The sequence below is a fragment of the Drosophila arizonae genome, chromosome 5 (genome assembly GCF_054131065.1).
Source record: "Drosophila arizonae isolate 15081-1271.41 chromosome 5, UAZ_ARI_1.0, whole genome shotgun sequence".
Taxonomy (NCBI): Eukaryota; Metazoa; Arthropoda; class Insecta; order Diptera; family Drosophilidae; genus Drosophila; species Drosophila arizonae.
Window position 1 is genome coordinate 22,578,169 of NC_142925.1, and position 15,576 is coordinate 22,593,744.

Here is a 15,576-nt window from a genome sequence, read left to right on the forward strand (position 1 = left end):
CCACAGTAGAAGCATAACATAATCCTTCGATAGCACATGGGTCTAAATCGATAACAAGCGCTATTTTATGTATTGTTTTATTTAACCACTGGTCAGTGATTTAACATAACAGTATGCCAATAAGAAAGTAGTTGAGTTTAGAGGGAATAGCACTATGGTATATATCGATGCCTTGCTGCTAGTCTATCGATACTTCAATTACCATGTGCTCTCTCCACTAAACTCATCTCTTATTGGCAAACTACGTTCTGAGATTTTTAATATTCATTGTGATCCGATTTCTTATACTTAGATTTTAAAATTTATGCATTTGAATTAAATTTCTACTTCTTAAGCGTCTACAATCGATATTTAAGTTACATATGTTAATAACTAATTATGTATTGGCCTTAAATTGAGGTGCCGTAATGGCCTGGGGCCATTCCAATTCCTTAACATTAGCCTTAAAAGCCAACTAAAATTGCTTTGTAGAAAGAGCATAAAATGGGAGTTGACTTCAGAGTATCACCCAGTATGACAATTCTGCTCAATTTATTAACACAGTATATACCATGTATCTCTCTCTTTTCCCAGCATATCAATTACTGTAGCAAACTAGCAAAGTTTCACTTAGTAATTGCATTTAAAATTACTTTAAGTATATACATATGTACATGGAGCTTTTTATCGAAAGACAGTTTCATGCGGCACTCCAGTAGCTCTTGCTATGAATTGCATAGTTAAACGGCAATCAGAATGATCGATATCTCAATCTCTGTTATATTTCGAAGTAAGTACAACAAAAGAGCGCTCATTAAGTGGTTTTCAACACCTGTCGTCCGAGTCGGTGAATGTCAATGCCAAACGCTACAATTGTTTGTAAACATGGAGTTTATGACGCAAATTACATGGCGACTTCCAGTTGTGCAGATACCCAGCGATTTATATGGGTACATGCGTGTATCATTATTTTATACTGATTGCCCTTTACACCTTGATTCGCGTCTGGCAATATTGCTTGTCACCGCTCAACTGAAATCGAAAACAATAAGACCCAGCCCCCCGCCCCCGACACATTTCTGGCGCAATTGTCAATTGTAGGGCCTAAAAATAAATATCCATTAGGTGGCGAGGCGAGCAAAGCTAATCCATTCGATATGCCGGATTAATGTCCACGGCGCTACCAATTCACATCCGTGTCCGCAGAACTTGTTCTGGCTCAACGGCGAGTATAAATGGAGCAGTCTGTCCGTGGACCAGCACCAGTCAACCAACTTCCAACGTTCGTCGAACACCGCCAAAAACAATCAAAATCAACATGAAAGTAAGTTCCATCCATCAGCTCTGCAGATAGCTCTGTTTACCTATGGCTCTATTGCCTTTGTAGTTCCTCATTTGCTTGGCTCTCTTCGTCGCCGTGGCCCAGGCCCATCTTGTGGCGCCCGTTGCCACCTACGCCGCCGCTGCACCTGCCGTGACCTATGCAGCCGCACCTGCCGTCTACTCGGCCGCCGTGCCACGTGCCTACACCACCTACGCAGCCGCTCCCTCCGTGTACTCCGCCTCGTATGTGTCGCCATCTGTCTACTCCGCCTATGCTGCGCCCGCTGTGGTCTCCACCTATGCGGCGCCCGCTGTGGTCTCCACCCTCCTCAAGAAGTGAATCAATCAAGAGAACAAGCATCGAACGCCCCACTAAGTCGCATGGAAATTAAAGTTAGGTCAGAGTGTATAAATAAATTGAGCTGAAATGAAGATTGACAAAAGGTTTCATTTGGATTCGACCCGAGTGTCAGTGGCTGGAAGGATCACTCCAGCAGCTCCATGAATATTATGAGTAAAAATATGAAGTCAATTACGCTGCCCCAAAATTGTTGCATATAAATGATGTGCGCGCACTAAGATAGTAACGACAAGGCGAGCAAAGCTCACTATCTACATATTTAAACGGTCTGTGGATAATTCGTTGGCATACATATTTTATTTAAGCCCAGTTGTTAGCCCACTTTACACTTTCGAGGGACCCGCTCGAGCGGCGTCGTTGCATGTTCGTGCATCCTGGCAGCAGTTAATGTTATGCAAATGAATTATGACCGGACTGGGGAGCAGCAGCTGTGGAGCAACACCCTTCCCCTTCCCTCTCCCCCATCGCAAGTGTGAAACGTGCACACATTCCAGCTCACGTGAAATGCTAACCGTTAGTCGTCACATAATCCACACGTAAACGCTTGGCAAACAGTCGGCGAAAGAGAGGGAGAATGAGCGAGAGGGAGACAGTGTGTGCGTGTGTGCGTGTGTGTGTGTGTGTGTGTGTAGCATAGCTAATCATCTCGGTAAACAATTGCTTATTGATTTTAGCTCACTTGAGCGGTGCTAACTGCCGGCCAAGTGCCACCGAATTATGCAACGATTCAGACACGGCCAGTGGCTGAGCCCGCTGCGATTCGAGGCTGGCGGGCAAAGTTTCTCAAAAATTCATTCAGTAGAAACAGAATTTTGTAAACTGTTTCTTTTGATTCACTTCCGGCGGGACGAGCAACGATTATGTACAGCAAAAGTTTTGCTCTCGCTCAGCGATACATTTCCGCTGCGCAGAGCGGGCGGGGGCAGGGCAGAGCCCGAAAACTTTTACCTAAATCACTTAGACCAAAAACAAGTGTCGGCATGTCGAAAAATCACGCCGAACAGACAACACAACTACAGCGCGTATTCCGGGATGCGAACACGGCGGAACTTTGGCTGGCAAAACTTTGGCAACAGTTGCCAGCAGCACTTCAAAGCGCCTACACACACACACACACACACACTCGCACATTATAGCACAATCTTGTTACGAATGCTCGAAAATAGACTTTGATGTATGCGGATATTTATTAGATCACAGAAAATGAAAGCAGGTTGTCTGCATAGTCATATCAATAAGCTTCCGGGTCCGTCATCAGCAGACATTGCATTCGACTTTAGGTTTGCTGTAGCCGTGCAGCATTTCCTCTTCTTCCCAAACTGGTTTGAATACTTACTCTAAGCAATATTGTAATTAGCTTTTCTAATGTGACTATATTTTTCAATTATTTTTCCCGTGTGTGTGTTACCTAATTTATACATTTCAAATTGGAGTCATCAAGGAAATAGTTGTTCGATTTATGCCCATTATAATAAATATTATTGAAAAGAGTCGTTAATGATAATTCTAACTAATTTTAAAAATACACTTTCCATTATAATAAATTCAATCTGCATCTATGTATACCGAATTTGCATTCAATTACTTTCCCTCTGAAACACCTTGACGTCAAAAAAGTATATGTATATTTACTTATTTTTAATTTATTTATTTATTTTATTTTTTTCAATTAAATGTTTTGGTGTATACTACCTCAAATTTACAACTATTCAAATGATTACTCTTCTTTTTTTATACCCTGAACCCATTGAAAATGGGAAATCAGGGTATAATGGTTTTGTGAAAAAGTATGTAACGGGCAGAAGGAGGCGTGGCAGACCCCACAAAGTATATATATTCTTGATCAGCGTGACGAGCTGAGTCGATATAGCCCTGTCCGTCTGTCCGTCCGTCCGTATGAGTGCGTCGATCTCAGAAGTTATAAGAGCTAGAGAGCTGAAATTTGGCATGCATACTCGTGTGTACCATACGCAGTACGAGTTTGCTTTATTTTTTCGATAAATCGTCCGATAACTTTTTTATCGAGAATAATCGAAAAATTGATTTTGTTTTTTTCGCCTAATTTGAACATTTTTAGACGTGGAGTCTTCAAATTTGTGTTGTATATAAAGTTAATCGATACAAAGATTTTGTAATTTACAGATTTTGGATACCACGCCCCCTTCTCCCCCAATTTGTAAAAAACGCATTTCAAGTACTAGAGACTTGTGCTTTGGAATGTACACACATATTTACCATATGATTACACTCTGAAAGTTTCATTAAGATCATATGTTTACAAAAGAAATTATTCGACAAATAAATTCTCATAATATTGCCCACACCGCAGCACAGCCCAAGCGCAGTCGCTGCTTACTGCGCAGTTAGCAGAGCGCAGGCTTATGCGTGCGTGTGGATGCATGTGTATGTATGTGTGCATAAAAGAAGTGCAGAATGATTAGAATATCAGCTTGGAGGGTTCAGGGTATCTCCTAGTCGAGCAGTCTCGACTAGAGCTTTCTTACTTGTTTATATTATTTATAATGATTATAATAATTTTGATACATGGCAAATTTTACACACTAGTCTAAGGATTTAAGTATATTACAATATTTTTAATGGTTTTCTCTTTGCAATAAAATTTTTCCCGATTTCATTCTTTTCCAAAACTCCTGTACGTAACATAAAAACTAATTTATCGTAGAAGAGAGAATAAACTCTGAACTCTGAAATGTATTTCATAATTCAATGTGAATAACTAAATATCACGTTTCCAGGACGAATCGATTAGATCTCAGGCACACCAAAATTTAAATTATAATTGAAACTGAATGCCACAAATAACAAACACTATCCTACATCTAGATGAGTAGAGGCAACTTATAGTATGTATATATATAATATTTGTATTAGAGTTACATATAAATATATATATTATTAGTTCTTGTGCATCATGGTCCAGTTTTGTAGGTCTGTTAGCAGCTGGAATTCATTTGGGAGAAGCAAATTAAACTGATGTTACTATTACAAGCAGCTTATGGGGGTGGCAGCTCCCCATACAGGAGTCCCCATTACGCTCAGCTCGAGTGTGGGGCGCAGGGCAGGGGTAATGCAACGACGACTGGGAATTACCACAGAAATTGTGCTGCTCTGAATGGAATGAGGGGAATGACGTTGTACAACGTGCTGCGGCTCATACGTGTTAGACAATGGCTCCAAATCGAGCAAGGTGAAGCCATTGCTAACTGCACAGTTGCTTGGAGCCAGTGTTGCTACAGAGAAGTAGTTATAGTTGTTGCTGGAGCAGCAATGCTTTGTTGCAGGACACCATGGCGATCGACAACGCGTTGCCGTTGCCATGTTGTCGCTGAGCACCGCCGTCGAGATCATCCTGTCCGAGGCCACTTTGGCGGGGCTCTTCACAGTGAAGCAGCCATGTCAGCAGGAGGAGACGGCCTTGTTAAGCAGCAGTCCTTGCGTGCCTCGGCCTCGCCCTCTGCGCAGCTGAAGCAAGGACTTGCTTGTTGCATAAAAGGCAACTGGAAATGAAATGAAAACAACGCGCAGAGGACAACAGCCCTAATGACAATTGAGTGGAAGGCAACAGCTCAGAACTAATCCGATATTCATTTGTCATGCCCTCAATGTTGTCCTTGCCGTGCATAAATTGACAACATGCGCTAAGGTACTTACTTATTAGGGCTGTTCCGACTTTCAGTTTCATTGAAAATTCCGTCAGCTTTGCCTCGAGCCTCCGCTGTAATCCGTTGAAGTTGTTGGCCCAGAGTCGAGACTATATCTGCCAACGAATTTAAGTTGTATTTCAAATATTTATTTGGCGTAACAGACCTCACACGTATATATATATAAATATATGTATGTATGTGTATATTGCAGCCTCCTTCCGGGCCAATAATTAAGCCTATGGCAAGTGAAGTGCATATCAAACACGTTCGCGCGCATTTGGCTGCGTCTCAAGAGGCGACACGCCCCCCACCCCTTCCCTAGATCGAGCTCTTCAGGCGGCGCAAAAAAACCCTTCTACACGTTCGCTCATTTTTCTGTTGTTGATGATTTTCTTGTTTGTTTGTTTGTTTGCTTGCTGCAAGACGCCTTGACAATGGCGGGTCCGTCACGGCCACGTCCTTAGCCAGCCACGCCCACCAGGTGAGGCACGTGTGTGTGCCAGACACAAAGCCAAATGACAAATGACTCTCGAGTGCAGCTGTGCAGAAAGTCAAAAGGTGTTACGTGAAGCAATTGCACGAGCCACCCCACTCCCCCTCACCAAGATGCTGGCAAATATTTAAAAATATTGAGTGCATTCCGGAGTCAGGAGCCATTTCCTGCTCGGATGTAATATGGAAATATTGCTTGGCAAAGGCATAATCCAAATATTTTCCAATATTTGTCAAATATTTTGAGTGTGACCGCATGCAAGATGAAGCTTTATTCATTCCCCCCAGCAAGAGTGAAACAAATTGTTCCCTGCACTTAAATGAGTGCTAAATAATTCAAATGCCTTTATTCCGGCTCGATTGTGGGAATATAACGGGGAGTGCGGGCTCCTTGGGTGTCACGTATTGTCAGCATTCGTCGATTTCTCAAGACCCAGCTAAGCTCTTCGGGTGTCCTTTTTCTATGGCACGCTGTTGAAAGTTTCAGCCGCACCAAATCAAATGTCGATTATCGCCTAGTTAGTTGCACTCCCGGGCAACTCGAGGGCGCAGTTTCAGTGCCCGAAAACTCTTCACATTAGCAGCGGGCAAAATGGCGCCTGGCACCAAATGTGCGTTTCCGCTTCCGCTTCCATTTCCGATGCCATCTTCCACTCGCAAAGGTGCCCAGCCCAGCTCAGTCCCGCTATCTCTCTCTCTCTCTCTCTCTCTCTCTGCCTCTCTGCCTCTATCTCTATCTGCGGCCCAGCCCCCTGCGATGGCACCAAACGTCACATCGACTGCCTCTCATTATCGGCGTGTTTGTTTTATGAAGGTCGTTTCCAACAGCCCCCCAAAATGGCACAAAAGGATTCAGAGCACGCACGCACAGACCCAGCTCTTCCCCTCTCTATCTTCCTCTGCCCCACTTCCAGTCAAAGTGCTCACACTTTCTTGTCGTTGTCATCATTCTCACCATTTTCGCTGCTTTCCATTGTTATCATCCGCCCGATTCGGCTCCATCTGCTTACGAGTCCTTGCTTTATGGCACTTTTGTCCAGCGAAGCTCTGGCTCAAGTTGCTGCTCCTCCTCCTTCTCCTTCTTGTTGGCCTCTTTGCCCGCTCATCTTGGTGATATCTTTTCAAAATCAAACATTTCGCTTGTCCGGCAAACCAAAAATTTGTCTTTGCTTTACAAAGTGCTAATAGGGCAGCTGTCAGTGGATGTGGATGAGCCCCAAGTTCATCATAATTGCGTATGACAACAGCCAGAGCGGATCTGACAACAACTTCAGGGTGGCTTCCGCCCTGTTGTCCTTGTTGGATTGGGCTGCCTGTCTTGGGGGAGCACATTAAATTATGGCGCATTATTGACAGTTTATCAAATTGATTTAACAAAGCGTATTGTTGTTGTTATTGCTGCTTGTTGGTTACTTTGTAGTTCACCCCAAGCACAGTCCCCCCGCCCCACCCCTCCCATCTGAGGAGGCTCGGTGCGTGCTCTTCTCGTGTATTTTAAGCATCCTTAAGCGGGCATGATAAATGTTATGGCTCTTTCTCTAGTTTGCGCCACTCCATTCACTCCTTGTCTAGTCCTCCTCCCGCTTGGCTTTGTGCTCTCTCTCTCTCTCTTTCTCTCTCTCTCTATTACCCTACATGTGTGTGTGTGTGTGAATTTATGTAATGCGCAAAGTTAAAGCATACTTTTTGGCTGTTTGCTTAATGTTTTTGCTGCCGTTGCTCTGCAAAATTTAGTTAATTTTAGTTTGTTTGTACGACAAAGTGCGTTAAATTGTCTGTTGTTTTATTAATTTAAACAAAAGCTGCCAAAAAAGTTTGCCAAACTTTCTGGCGTTGCACAAACGCACAAACAAACAAACCCTGCCAGCAGGCATTAGCTCTTCCGGCTTGTTCGACGTGCTGGCTGGCATGATTTGTGCCCGAGATAATAGAATTGGTTAGCTGTCGACTGGCGATGCTACTTTCTCGCCCATTAGTCCATATAATATTCAAAATTTCAAAATTACATAAGACCCAACGGAGTTGTAGCTCTTCCACTCGGCTCAGCTCAACTCTTTCATCAAGAGGGGGACTTTAACTTGGTAACTTTTTTTTGGGGGGAGCTGACTTTTAATTTTTGTTACTCTGTGCTTTCCTCTCCAAATTAAGCCAGTTAGGCAGCGGAAGTCGTGTTAGCTCACCCTCGCACCCGGCTTTCATTGTGAATTTGCATAAAAGACGCTATTTTCGTGTTGCCAAAGGAATGAAAGGCCAGTCCCAAAATGTATGTATATTCTACTTCACTCTAGCTGCAGCCGTAATAAAATATTTTTTGGCCCAAAGCGCAAAAAGCAAGCGAAATTGAAAAGAGAAACTAAACAGTGCAAAACGCAAAGGCGAAAACGCACAGAAAGGGAAACAGCAGCACATGCTGATTTTTTACTCTGTGTGTTTCTCTTTCTCTCTCTTTGTGTGTGTGTGTTTGTGTTTACGTGTGTGTGTGTGTGTGTGTGGAATTAAGTTTACGGAAACGGAAATGGAAGCTGCACGTCGCCATATTGCCTTGAAGCTGATCGCCAGCAGCTGCTGCTCCTCCTCTTCCTCCGCTGCCTTTTGTCGTCCTCGGCTTATTTATTTTGTTTTCGCATTGTGCTGCCGCTGCTGTGACCTTCCCGGCGCTTCCGTGCCAAAATCCTCAGTCCTCAGGTGCTGCTCACCTCGCTGACCTGTGTTAGCAGCATGCTCTGCTGCTCCAGCTCCGACTGCTCCTCCGACAGCTCCGACTCATCCGCTGTCGCTCTTCGCGGCGCGGGCTTCAGCAGTTCCCAATAATTGCAGCAGTAGATGAATGCACCTGCGCCAGGGAAGAGAAAGAGAGAGAAAGAGAGTGAGCTTCATCCCTTAAGCCAAGTCCTTACATCTAGCACTGCGAACAACTCACTTATGCAACTGAGCAGCAGCCACGTAACGGTCGCAATGGCCACCATGAACGTGTACCTCGAGTTGTTCTCCGCTGAGGAGCTGCTTGTGGTGTTTGCTGCGGGGATTATCTGTTAGCTCTGCCCTTTACCTATGCACCATATTTACCACCATTGATTTGCTCTGTTAGATTTGCGTAATCGTAACTTGTTTGACTAGCCATTGCTGACTCTGTTCGAGCTTCCTCTGAGGACTGTTTAGCTGTAGACTCTATACACTAGAAAGCGCTCAACGGCAGCTTAGACTCGAAGCTACCTCTACATTGTTCTGATGGCATATGTTTCTTTATCAAACAAATGTGAAAGCTCTAACCGAGTTGCCCGAATAAGAGATACCCTGAGCCACGTATGAACATAATTATTAAATATATGTACATTGCTTAATCTAGCATAAAGATTCAGCATAAGATAATATAATTTTAGAGCTTGCATTCCTCCACTCAAATGTCATGTGTGTAAGAAATAGAACCGTAAAAAGAAACTATTTACAAATCCGGCGTGGAATCCTGGACTTCTGCCTATGAAATCCAAAGTCCATTAAATAATAATATATTTTTTTTTCTTCATATGGAAATGCCTTGAATGCTCTGAACCAGGCATAAAGATGTAGCATAGGATAATATAATTTTTTGAGCTTATAATTTGCCCGTTAAATTTTTGGTAAATAAGTTCCATTAAATATTATATATAAATTATATATTCTGAAACTCAATTTAAAGAAATTTTTAATAATTGGAACTGGTGTCTAAATTTATAATGAACCCATAATTAGACTCTACGTTAAACTGTGTGCAACATTGTTGGACTCTGATCTCAAAGATATGCCAGGTAAAAGTTAATAAACGGACCTACAAACACCTGGGGCTCTGAGATCGATAGATCCTCTACTTGATTATTCTAATTAGTGGCATATCTTGCCTCACCTTGCCTGTTACATGTAGTTTAACAAAACCAATTCACCCCATTTCCGAATTTTCAATGAGCTTAGGGTATTTCAAGAACAGCTTACAGCTGCTTAGTTATATACTCTTGATACCAGGTTATTGAATATCCCACTCGTTCTCTCTCATTCCCTCTCTCTCACTCCCTAGCTCACTCACCCATCACTAACTTCAATTGTTTTGTAGCTGTTATGGAAGGCGTTACTGTTTATCATTTGCCGCATTGCATGACTGGGGCTCATATATCAATATCGCTGCTGTATGGCAGCCCACTTGGAGTTCGTATTTATAGAGAAAACCAAACAATAACATTGACGAAATTATTGCCGGCGCCCCAAAGGAATTCGTACAACGTCATCGAGACGTCGAGCATTTGCAATTTTTCGTGTCCTGCGGCTTGCGTGAGACTTCAATTTGTGGGTGGGGCCGGGACTGCCGCTGGGGCTGGGGCAACGCCCACACTAATTACGAGCGGAGGCCCGGCCCGGGCTCCATGGCTGCTCAGCCAACAGCTGCTCTAATTGAATTCAACAAATAACCGACAGGTCGTCGCTTGAGGAGTCGGGAGGACTAGAAGCAGCTGCTCCACGTATGTCGAGCATCATCCGTTTGCCAGCTGCTTGCAATATCCTGCGGATGTGGTCGTGGTTTCTCGTCTGTGTGGCTAAAGCATCTAAGCCGGAGCCCTTCAGCAGACAACAGAAAGCAAACTAAGAACGCTTCAGCTCTGCACAGAGCGTGGTTTGAAAGATGTTTGGTTTGAGTGCAGCATATATAAACTTATAAACTGTGTTTAAATGGCTCCACGTCATCCACGTCTTGAATAAACTTGCCAAGGCTTAATTCGTAATTCGTAATTCGTAATTCGCCTGAATAGCTGTTGAGCAACAGCTGCCATTTAAATCACATAATTATGCTGCCAATTTTCAGCTTAGAGCCGAGTGCCACTTGAGGCCTGAAAGCAACCTGGCATACTTCCAATATGCAAAGGGTTTCCTCTCAGTCAGCCAGCTGCAATGGGGCATGCGAGTCTGTGTGCGTGTGTGTGTGTGCATGTATAGGCGCATCCTTTTCATCTCTTCTCTTTGGACGCGCAGAGCTCAAAGCTGAGCGCACTATGTACTGCGGGCTGATCTCTCTGAGTAAGCATTTATCTGTTTGAATCCGCTGCGCTCGCCTTCTGATGTAATAAAATTAAATATTTAAGCTTGCAACGACTGAATGGGCCACTCCACACGCACACACACACACACACGGAAAATCAGCGAGCTCACAGCGAAAAGGGAAGCGCAGAGGATTTGGCGTTGGTTTTTATGCGAAAGCGCAACATGCAGAGAGACAAAAACAAGTTGGAATGCTTTGAAGTCGCCATGGGACTGGGCTGTGGGGTATTCTGTGGTCTCCTGTGATATCCAGTGGCATCCTGTGGCATCCTGAGCCACAGCTCTACGCTGACCTAGTTCGTAATCTAACGAGATCCTTTATTTGCAGCTTGTTAACAACAGATAAATATTCCGCATTTCGCTAGCTTCGATTTCGGCATACCCTCTCGCTGCGTTATGCACAGGGTAGAGGCGAAGCGAACTTAACTTTGTGCCATGTTTCATAACATGATACGGCTGTCCTTGCAGCTGCTGTAACTGCGCCAGTGCCATCCATTGCGTGCAGCAGGATTAGGATTAGGCCCTGTCCCTGTCCCTGTCCCAGTTCCAGTCGCTGTCCCTGGCCAGAGCACAGCTTGCAACTGTGGCGGATTTTGGGATGCTTCTGGCCTCAACACTTAACACAGCAGCACCAACAAGGCCAGCAGCACCAGCAGCAGCGAGTGGAACAGAGAGAGGATTTGGCGACAACTTCGTCAGGCAGACAGGCACAGCTTTTGTGCTCTGCCACCTGCACGTTTCGCCCTGGTTCGGAACGTGCTGACGCCTCACAAAAGTTGGCATTTTCCCCGAATATTGCTGTCAAAATCAAAATTTATTTGGCAGTGCATTCGATTTTGGCAATTTAGCTGCTCAAAAAACGAACAGAATAAAATAAAAATGGAAATAGAAACAGGAAATAAAAAACGACTACAGAGACCCAAGTGTCGAGCGCTACGTGAGAGGCTTTGGTTAGTTCAGGCAAGGATTTTCCATTCTTCTCAGTTCTTTTTTTTTTTTTTTTTTAACTTAAAAAAGTGAAAATAAAGTAAACTATTGCTGCTGCATTTAGCATGTTTCGCTTTAAGATGGAGGCAACAAATTGGAATTTCTACGGAAAACTTGACGAGCTCAGTAATTTTTTTATTGGGATACGCCAATGGAAAACTGAAGAAGAAATGCCAATAAAGTTTAACTACTCCAATTTTCCATACCTTAATTGAGATTTAATAAGAAAGTGCAGCCGGCAAGAGTCTCTGCCTCTGCCTCTCTCACAGCGCGTCCTATGAAATTGTTTCTAAAAAAAAAGAGGGAAAAGAGGATGGAAATAATAATAAGGAAGCCATATAAAAGCGAATAAGAAAACGAACGCAAATTACAAAAGCGCCAAACTACATAAATATCAGACGCATTCGAGCGGCAATGCAACAATTTTTAATTACCATTTAGGCGCTTGAACGAGCACAACACAATCCAGTGAAAAATAAAAAACAACTGAACAAGAAAGAGGACTCCAAGAAAAAAATGTACTGAAAATCGCCGAAATCGCTGGAAGCGCTTTACAGGCCCATTTGGCACTGTGCTGCTGCCCCGGCTCCTGCTACTGCTGCTCCAACTCCTGCTGCTGCTTGCTGCTGTATTTTTTAGGCATTAAAAAATTAAAAAGCACACAGAAAAAAAACAGACGGAAATAAGGACGAACGAAAAAGAGAAAAAAACACAGAAGACGAAAAAAAAGCGCTGGGGAAATTAAGTCAATGTCCTGCGGGGTCAGTTGCGTTTGGATAAATGTAATTAACCTTCAGGATAAGCATTGAGTTGGGTCTTTGATAATGAACGGCAAATGCCGAGAAAAAGAAAGAGACAGAGAAAGAGAGAGAGACAGAAGAGAAGAGTACGAGACAGAATGTCAGTAAGTGCGATTTAAAATACTTCAAACAGAAGTCAAGCTCTTCAGATATTTATGTAAATAAACGAAGAATTGAAAACAAAAATTTTAAATCTGTATCTTGTTTTATTACTCATTCTATATTGATAGCTATATTGATTGATTTCTGTAAGATACTAATAAATTAAAAATGTAAATTTAAGCAAACAGAAAGTAAAATGCTTAAAAATAATTAGGAAAACTCTTAGGAAAATATAAGTAGAATTAAAGACTATTTAATAATGTTTCTTGTTTTATTACTCATTCATTAATTTTATAAGATACTAGCTGGCCCGGCAAACGTTGCATTGCCCTCTATATTATTTCTAGGTAAAAAATTGTTGAAAGCTATGTTGTTCAGGCTGGGATACACTGATAAATTTATTAATCGGATTTTCATTCAAGCACCTTGTTGTAAACGACATTCTTCGTTTTTTGGTCGGGTGCAAGAACAAATAATGCGGATCGTTTGCCAACACGTGAGCATGCCACGTACAATTGACCATGAGAAAAACACGCATTTTCTAGATTGAGGCCACAAATAGTCAAAGATTGGCCCTGTGACTTGTTGATCGTCATGGCGAAGGCAAGACGAAGCGGGAATTGAATTCGTTTAAATTCAAAGGGCATATCTGTTGAGCTCATCGGAATCCTAGGAATAAGAACTTCCTCATCTTTAAATTTTCCTTTGAGTATCAACGCGTGAATCACATTGCTCATCAGTTTTCTTATCACCAAACGCGTTCCATTGCACAGTTTTGGTTGGTTTAAATTTCTAAGCATGCAAATCATGGAGAATTGCTCTTTTCATAGCTGTGTTCATTTCTTGACGCCGGTCAAGTTGTTCTTCCATATTGCCCATGAAGTATATTTGCAAGAATTTTTGCTGTGCATCTTCAATAGGTTGCAATGATCCAATGCGATGGCAAATCTGGCCTTGAATCTTTAAATTCAAAGCCATAGTTATAGTTATATTTACAAACACTATTTACAGAAATCTAACAAACTACATTATTCAAAATTTTTTTTGGCAGTCATAGAAAATAAAATTTTTAACGTAAATTACCTTAAATATCCGTCTCCAATATTTTCCGCCCAAAATTATGTCATTTGGAAACAGGCATTGTATTTTTGAGTGTTCGCTAGAAAATGTCGTGATTCTAGTGTTTCGCCATAAAGCAGGGAACGCAATGGCTATGGTGACCGCTAATGGCAATGTCACTTTACCACTAAGGCAGCACAAACCGGGCGTTTCACCAGCAAACTTCAATGCGCCACAATGCTAGCAAACAACGTCCATTGGACCAATGCAAACTAAACGATTCAAGCTGTAATCAATGGTGCAATCATATCGAAACGCTGCTCGATTCAAATCAATCCTTGAACCATTTCTTATTGCCATTTCACGGGCTGCCTCTCTTTGAGAAGCACGAATTAAGGCCCTTCTTCCCTGGGTACTAACGCGGAGCCTTTCTCGGGCGATTTCTCGCTCTTCGTCAGATAATTGACTCGCGCTATTCCGTTGCCTAATTGCATTATGGGTCCGCCGGGAAAGATTAGATCTTCTAGGACGCGGCATTTTTATTAATAGTAATACTGCCCTCGCACAAAACCATATAAAACAATCGAGAAATATAAATATAAATAATTTACACAAATTTATGTTTGAGACAAACAAATACCTGAACTTTCGAGATATTTAGCTTTTGTAAAAGTCCAAAAATACAATTTTTAATAATTAACTTATTTTTTTTTAATTTCGAATTTTGAATTTTGAATTTTTTATTTATTTTTGATTGTTAGGTTTTAATCTTTTGATTTTTTTTTTTATTTTTGCAGATTCTTGATTTGAAATATTTATAAAGTTTAAAAGTCCGAAAATATAAAAAGCCAAAAATACACTTTTTAATAATTACCTTTTTTTTTTTTTAATTTCGAATTTTTAATTTTTTATTTATTTTTTGAACAGTCAGGTTTTAATCTTTTGATTTTTTGCAGATTTTTGATTTGAAATATTTTTCCTTTTGATTTGAAAATTTTTTTTTTTTTTTTTTTTTTTTTTTTTTTTTTTTTTTTTGAATAGTCAGGTCTGCTCGAGGTCAGGAGACCGTAGACTGACTGACTACATTTGTTTATTTACTTCTACACTATTGTCAAAACTGTCACTGTTACCAAGCCTACTGGGTATAAAAAAAATTTGAACATTTGGGGAAAAAACCGCGTTTTTCAAGTATTCGGCAAATTTTTTCAGTATTTTTAAGACCCTATACTAAACTCGTTGCGGAGACAAATCCAACAAATCAAAAACCATGAAAATTGGTTCAGCCCAAATCAAGTTATAAGCAGTCTTCACTTTTACACAACTTTCTTTTATATATATAGATTAATAAACATACGTCAAGTAGAAGAATGAAAGTAAATATCGAATGAAAAATCTTTAAATAGGTTTCTCAATTTATTCCTATTTTTTAATAATATGCAAATTATTATTTTGTATAAAATGTCAATTAGGTCTTCATTGAATGGAAACAGATAGAAGGATAAATGCTTTTTCTTGTTTTATTACTATTTAAAAAATAAGCAAGGATTTTTAGTATAATAATATTAAGAAAATATATACGAGAATGAGAAGTAAACAGAGCAAAGACAGACAGAAAGTAAGAAGAATGTCGGAAAGCTCTGATTTAAATAAAAGTAAAATTTATTTAAATGTGATTCTTGCCTATAACTTTATATAATAATATGCCATGCTTATTTATATTATATTTCTATAAATCAAATTCATTGAA

General features: G+C 41.3%; 2 protein-coding genes and 2 long non-coding RNA genes across 5 annotated transcripts; 2 read left to right on the top strand and 2 right to left on the bottom strand.

Annotated features, from left to right (window-relative positions):
* The first annotated feature begins 1,185 nt into the window (after positions 1–1,185).
* LOC108617268 (uncharacterized) lies at positions 1,186–1,734 on the top strand. Its single transcript, XM_018012996.2, has 2 exons — positions 1,186–1,303; positions 1,367–1,734. The coding sequence occupies exons 1-2, from the start codon at positions 1,298–1,300 to the stop codon at positions 1,640–1,642; spliced, it is 282 nt and encodes a 93-aa protein (XP_017868485.2). The 5' UTR covers positions 1,186–1,297; the 3' UTR covers positions 1,643–1,734.
* A 2,505-nt stretch (positions 1,735–4,239) lies between these two features.
* LOC149268793 (uncharacterized) lies at positions 4,240–5,538 on the top strand. Its single transcript, XR_016270476.1, has 2 exons — positions 4,240–4,527; positions 4,584–5,538. It is a non-coding gene; the product is annotated as an uncharacterized LOC149268793 (long non-coding RNA).
* A 2,666-nt stretch (positions 5,539–8,204) lies between these two features.
* Positions 8,205–9,027, bottom strand: LOC108615230 (uncharacterized). 2 transcript variants are annotated; one of them, XM_089470343.1, is made up of 3 exons: positions 8,887–9,027; positions 8,741–8,836; positions 8,205–8,653 (listed from the first exon to the last, which is right to left on the bottom strand). In XM_089470343.1, exons 1-3 carry the CDS (start codon positions 8,939–8,941, stop codon positions 8,502–8,504), a joined length of 303 nt encoding a protein of 100 aa, XP_089326469.1. In that variant the 5' UTR covers positions 8,942–9,027; the 3' UTR covers positions 8,205–8,501. The 2 variants fall into 2 exon arrangements, with proteins under 2 accessions (XP_089326469.1, XP_017865064.1); XM_018009575.2 differs by having other exon boundaries at positions 8,890–9,010.
* A 4,109-nt stretch (positions 9,028–13,136) lies between these two features.
* Positions 13,137–15,172, bottom strand: LOC149268794 (uncharacterized). Its single transcript, XR_016270424.1, has 3 exons — positions 14,470–15,172; positions 13,854–14,383; positions 13,137–13,730 (listed from the first exon to the last, which is right to left on the bottom strand). It is a non-coding gene; the product is annotated as an uncharacterized LOC149268794 (long non-coding RNA).
* Between the last annotated feature and the right edge of the window lie 404 nt (positions 15,173–15,576).